A 6,300-nucleotide genomic window follows, 5' to 3' on the forward strand; every position below is an offset into this window, starting at 1 on the left:
AAAAAAAAAGCAAGCCTTTAGGAAAGGCATGTGCTGAACACACAGAGAATATGCAGGATGGAAAAAGACCAAATGTAATTAAAGCTTATAGGAAAGCAGACGTTCCTATTTGCAGAGCTCTGGCTGCATTTCTATGAGAAAGAATGCACAGAATTTCAAATCATCCTCTATTTAGACAATGTCAGAATAAAAACACATTCCACCCCCCCTCCCCTCACCACCCTTCCCCTCAACCCCAAAGTCTCCGAAAGGCAAATATCTTCAGATTTACAGAGAAAAAGCAATCCGATGACACTGCTTTACATATTCCTTCCCAAACCAAGAAATCAAGTATCTCCCTGTCCCCGGCTAATGGTTTATACATTCAGACTTTAAACAAAAGCAAATAATAATAATAATAATAAAGAATCCTAATTCTCAAGCTTCCTACTTAGCACTGCCTCGCTGTTGATGATTTGTGCAGCTGTGTGTGCGTGCGTGTTTGAGAAATGGAGAGATAGGCTTAAAGTATTTTCCATTTCATCAAAGAGCATATATTACTTTCCCGGTTCGCTCCAGCGTTTGGTTTTATGCCCACCCCTTTTCCATCTGCCCATGTCTGAGATGCACAGTGCAGGCGTACAATCATGAGCAGCTTACGACACTCAGTGAACACTAGGTGCCTCTGCATGCTCTACCAACATACTGCTCGGCTGAAGGGAAAGGATTCTTGCTGTCTCTCTGCTCTAAGCATCACCTAACAAGCAAAGCGAACAAAGAATGGGAAATAAAGCTACCCTTAGCCGGTCAGTGAATGCATGGTAATCTCTCTATGGAGTAAAGGTTGTGCCGGTCAATGGTCGTTGCAAATGATGGACATTAAACAGATTGCCAAATCCTGTGGAGTCGTTAGTAAAGAGTTTGGAGTTTTTTTCACGCCACAGTGTTAACTGCAGAGAAAAGGACAGAGGGAGAAGGAGAAGATCAAGCTCATGCACATAGTTCTGAAACTTGCAGGTCCTAGGAGTCAGCTAAAAGCTAGCTGGACAAGCCTTGAGCTCTTTGAGCAGAAGCGAAGTGAGACATTGTGAGCTTGCCAGCCTTGCACAGCTCTGAAAGGGACCGAATTTGTAGCACAGAGGGGTCTTTTTTAGCTCTGCATATAATTAGTCCAAACACAAAGGAAGCAACTGAATGGAGGTTGTCACTCTCTGGAAAAGGGTGGGTAAGACACTTTTTAATTAAATTCTTTCATGAAGAAAGATTTTTTTTTCTTTGCTGCAGCCTTTAACATGAACAAAATCACTATCATTTTACCTTTGAATGTCTGTGAACTTTAATGCTGCGCAGCTCCTGCATGCTGTAAAGTGAAATATTTGGCTCTGTGTTTGTTCCGTTTGCTGTTTTGCTTTGGTCTGGGCATTTTTGTTGTTGTTGTTGTTGTTGTTTATTTTCTTTCTTGTTGCTGTTTTTCCTCTTAAATAAAATATGATGTAGAATTTGAAAAGATTCAATGGACATTCTCGAGCATATTTGGAAATATTCTTGCTAATGGATTTCCTTCTTATCGGTCTCTGTTTAAACTGGCTGCTGAGGAAGCCCCCGGGGTTGATATTGTGTACGCTGGGTATCTTTTCTAAAATGCTTCCAGCCGTGAATAGTGGGTGTCCACAGCTATGTCGGTGTGAGGGCAGGCTTTTGTACTGTGAATCACTGAATCTCACAGAGATGCCTCGCAACCTGTCGGGCATGATGGGCTTGTCTCTGCGGTACAACAGCCTTTCAGAGCTGCATGACGGACAGTTCACAGGGTTAATGCAGCTCACGTGGCTCTATCTGGATCACAATCACATTTGCTCAGTGGAGGGGAATGCCTTTCAAAAATTGCGGCGAGTTAAGGAGCTCACCCTGAGTTCCAACAAAATCACCCAACTGCCCAACAACACGTTCCGACCCATGCCAAACTTGCGCAGTGTGGATTTATCGTACAACAACCTGCAGTCGCTGGAGCCCGACCTATTTCACGGGCTGAGAAAACTCACGACTTTGCACATGCGGTCAAACGCCATCAAGTTTGTGCCGGTGAGAATTTTTCAGGACTGTCGCAGCCTGAAGTTTCTAGACATAGGATACAATCAGTTAAAGAGCCTGGCTCGAAACTCTTTTGCGGGCTTGTTTAAGCTCACCGAGCTGCACCTTGAGCACAATGACTTGGTGAAGGTGAATTTAGCCCACTTCCCCAGGCTCATCTCCCTGCACTCGCTCTGCTTGAGACGGAATAAAGTCACCATCGTCGTCAACACTTTGGACTGGATATGGCAACTGGAAAAACTGGATCTCTCTGGCAACGAAATCGAATACATCGAACCTCACGTCTTCGAAAGCGTGCCTCACCTCAAGTCCCTGCAGCTGGACTCCAACCGGCTGACCTATATCGACTCGCGCATCCTGGACTCCTGGAAGTCTCTCACGAGCATCAGCCTGTCGGCCAACACCTGGGACTGCGGCCGCAACGTCTGTGCCCTGGCCTCATGGCTGAGCAACTTCAAGGGCCGCTACGACAGCAACCTGCTCTGTGCTACACCCGAGTACGCGCAGGGCGAGGACGTTTTGGATGCAGTCTATGCTTTCCACCTGTGTGAGGACACAGTCGACCCCACCAGTGTCAACACCCTGTCCCCTGTGACCAACAACAGCGACCAAATGTTTGGCTACGGCTCGGCCGCCGCCACGGCCTACGTGCCGGAGGCCGACGAGGAGCCGACGACGTACGCCATCACCGTGACGCTGCCCGGCGAAGGTGCGGAGAACGCCGTGCAGATTCACAAGGTGGTAACGGGGACCATGGCACTGATTTTTAGCTTCCTCATCGTGGTTTTAGTGTTGTACGTCTCTTGGAAGTGCTTTCCAGCCAGCATAAGGCAGCTAAGACAGTGCTTTGTAACACAGCGCAGGAAGCAGAAGCAGAAACAGACCATGCATCAAATGGCTGCCATGTCAGCCCAGGAGTATTATGTTGATTACAAACCCAACCACATCGAGGGAGCCCTGGTGATCATTAATGAGTACGGATCTTGCTCCTGTCACCAGCAGCCAGCGAGGGAGTGCGAGGTGTGATTTGCCTTGGGGATTTACACAGTGTGCAACCAAATAGCGGCGCGCAGACGGGGAGAAGAGTGGGGGGTTTGTGGGGCTTTGCTGAGGATTTCGCGGGCACTCCTCTGCTGAAATCACAGGAGGAGCTGTCGGCAGAACTTGATATTTTAGCTTTATCATGTCTTAAAATCTTCAGGACAGCCAATCTTAAGATTTCCTATGCTAATACTCCCTTTGAAGATCTGTCAATATTCAGGAAACTGAGAGTGTAAAAAAGGTACTGATTCTTGATCTTTTGTAAACTAAGGAAAATGTTTAAAATAAAAAAAAATAGCATTTACAGTTTTTACAGACTGGTGTATATTACCTGAATTGTTCCCTGTATACAAAATGCAACAGTTTAACCTTTTTTTTCTCTTCATGCTGAGTGTTGAACCGAAAGCCTGGGAGCAAAGAAGCCACGTAAAATAGGCTGATAAAAATTAACCCAATGGCTTCCTGTTGTAATTAGCGCACATTCACTTCCATCATTTTACTGGTGATATGAAGCATGACACCAGAATTCTATTTGTGTTCCTGCACTACCTGTAACTGGATGTTAGTGCAGCCTCTGCACTCCAGAGGGGCTGAAGTTCTGCCCATGCCCCAGGACTGGGTGTCAAAGGGGTTTTTAAGCACAGCTCACCTGTATGTTGCTGTAAGAGCCATAAAAACTGCATCGTAACCCCTAAAAGTAATTTTTTTTTTAAATCAAAACAGATCATATTGCAAAGTCTTGTAAGAAAACGAACAAGTGAAATGCTGCTGAAAAAGTGCTAGTCATCGTCTTTTTTAAAACAAAAATATGAGAGAACCCTAAGTGTAAGGGCTTTTGCTAGCATTTCCTACTTCTATGCTTGCTCTGAGTTATGACCAGAGCAAAGAAACCTTTGCTTTATGCACTGTAGAGCCACACTGAGAGGCAAGCAGGAGCAGATCAGTGCTCAGTGGTGCAACCTGTGTCTGTGAGTGGGACAGAACTACCCAAGCATACTTCTGGATTCTTTGGCATATGCTAGCAAAGCTCGCCTTGTGCCCCTCACTGCCCTCACCAAGAAAACAGCCTGAAACCCCCATGGAGGCTGAAAGCATAGGAACCCTCCCTACCAATGACTGATCCATGGGATTTATGGGTATGAACTGTGATTTGATAATGTAGAATCACACGGCTGCTTTATTCTGATTGCCCTTAAATAAAGGCTTCCTTTCCTGGTATTTTGGATTTTTCATTCTAGTACATGAACAACCTACTGCTTGATCTACCAAACAACTCCCCTCATACTAATGAAGGTGAGGCAGTTTTATAACACCAGGCAGAGCATCTTGAATTTCTCTCCATATAGCATAACATGCTAATAAAATGCTGCAGATAGAGAACCAGGAAACATTTTTTTATGCTTTGTACATATTTCCCTATTCCTAAGATGCAAGAGAGGAAAACTCCAGAAATCTAACAGAAATTTTAATAGAACATAGGGTTTTTTTTCCTTTTTTTCTCTTTTTTTTAATAGCATCCAAGTGCTATCTACTCTTAAAAGGTTACAGCAGTCTTACAAAGAAGAGATTAGGCACAGTTCATGTAATTTTTTTACTGCATAGCAGCTTTTTAGCTGCTAATTTTAACCATAAAGAGTGAGCTTTATATTTTTCCTAACTGACACTATTTTTAAGGGTCAAAACTTATATCTTCCTCTACTTCATATATACATCACTCTGTTTAATATTAAATATGAGATAACCTTCTAGTAAAAAAAAATTGTATTTAAAGAGGCTATAATGTTATCAATGAGATCAATGAGAATATGCATTGGGAGAGGATTCTTCAGGGGAATTTTAATAAAAATAGACCTTTTAAATCAAAGCCACAGAAAAATTACCCCCAGGTTTGAAACAAGCTGTCAAACTGGCCCTTTATCTGCTTAAACAACTGTACATTTCTGTTTCTTTGCCTCAAACACACAGGTGCCTGATCCATCCCCAAATTCTCAATATAGGACCTCTCAATAGAGGAACTTATGAGCATAGGTACTGTAGTTAATGGGAGAAATTATGCTGACTGAGACCAGAAATGTGTATTTTCCCCTTTAAATCCCTCTCTGAAATCAACACAGATCTAAGGTTAACTTTGGACTACGTTATACATTCCTCAAATCAACATCCAGCACTGCAATCAGAAGGACTGATTACAGCTAAATGCCAGAAAGCTTCCAAATCCAACCAAGATGGTTAACATATTTTCTACATATGGTTAAAAAAAAAAAAAGGAAAAAACAACAAACAAAATCTTTCTTTACATAGGACCCCTTGTTACTCAAAGGAAATGTATTAGTGCTGTTATGTTTTTGACCCTGTAAATCTGATGCAAATCTCATATTGACAAATAATTATCCTGTGCTTGTATTTCTATGTATTTTTTAGCATAGCTGTGAGTTGTATTTTAAACACACCCCCAAGGAATGATTCCTGTTGTTTATTGGTGTTAGCAACCTCAAGCAAAGTTTGCAAGATGTGAGCAATTCCACCTTTGCAATTTATTCACCCCGTGCTTCATGCTCGAGTGACAGCTTGAGTAAACTGAACAGAACATTTGGCTTTTAAGGGGCATAATTCCAGAAGTGAGGGCAAATTTCAGTACTGCCTGTTGCCATTTCTCCTGGAGGGAGGTAATGACCACCAACGGCTTGCCACCCCAGCAGGATGATGGATGAACCCTCCATGGAGAGGATAGCACTTTATTAAACTGCCAAAAATGAGCTGTTTCACAATCTTCATGCAAAAATCTTTTATAACGGTAATGTCTTCTAGAGACAGCCTCCTGATGATCTCCAGATATCTGGATACTCATCTACTGGTGCAAAGACTGCCACCTGTTCCATGGCACAGAGGTGCTCCGTTGCCTGCCCACATTTATTCTAAAAGTTGATGTGACAAAAACATGGATAATAAAAAGGACGCAAGAATTTCATTTCAATTCAGCTCTTACAAACCCAGTTATTCATCCTGCAACTGGCTGCTTGCATTGGTAGATATGAGAAGTCTTCTATTTGTAATGTATTTATGGCAACTGCAGGAATACATTTTCCCCTCACTATTTCTTTCAGATTTCATGTTTACCAGCTGTCCAGACATATGTCATTCCCCCCTCTTTTGATCTCCTTACCCTGGCTCACTCTATGGCTCCGAAAG

At 43.0% G+C, this 6,300-nt stretch overlaps 1 protein-coding gene across 1 annotated transcript; it reads left to right on the forward strand.

Moving 5' to 3' along the window:
* The first annotated feature begins 16 nt into the window (after window positions 1-16).
* On the forward strand, window positions 17-5,379 carry LRRTM1 (leucine rich repeat transmembrane neuronal 1). Its single transcript, XM_010710583.1, has one exon. It carries the CDS (start codon window positions 1,531-1,533, stop codon window positions 3,094-3,096), a length of 1,566 nt encoding a protein of 521 aa, XP_010708885.1. The 5' UTR covers window positions 17-1,530; the 3' UTR covers window positions 3,097-5,379.
* The last annotated feature ends 921 nt before the right edge of the window (window positions 5,380-6,300 follow it).

Source organism: Meleagris gallopavo, chromosome 4 (assembly GCF_000146605.3).
Source record: "Meleagris gallopavo isolate NT-WF06-2002-E0010 breed Aviagen turkey brand Nicholas breeding stock chromosome 4, Turkey_5.1, whole genome shotgun sequence".
Classification (NCBI taxonomy): Eukaryota; Metazoa; Chordata; class Aves; order Galliformes; family Phasianidae; genus Meleagris; species Meleagris gallopavo.

Excerpts from the sequence above, each read along its gene's own strand:
- LRRTM1 (XM_010710583.1), top strand. The coding sequence starts at position 1,531 with ATGGATTTCCTTCTTATCGGTCTCTGTTTAAACTGGCTGCTGAGGAAG.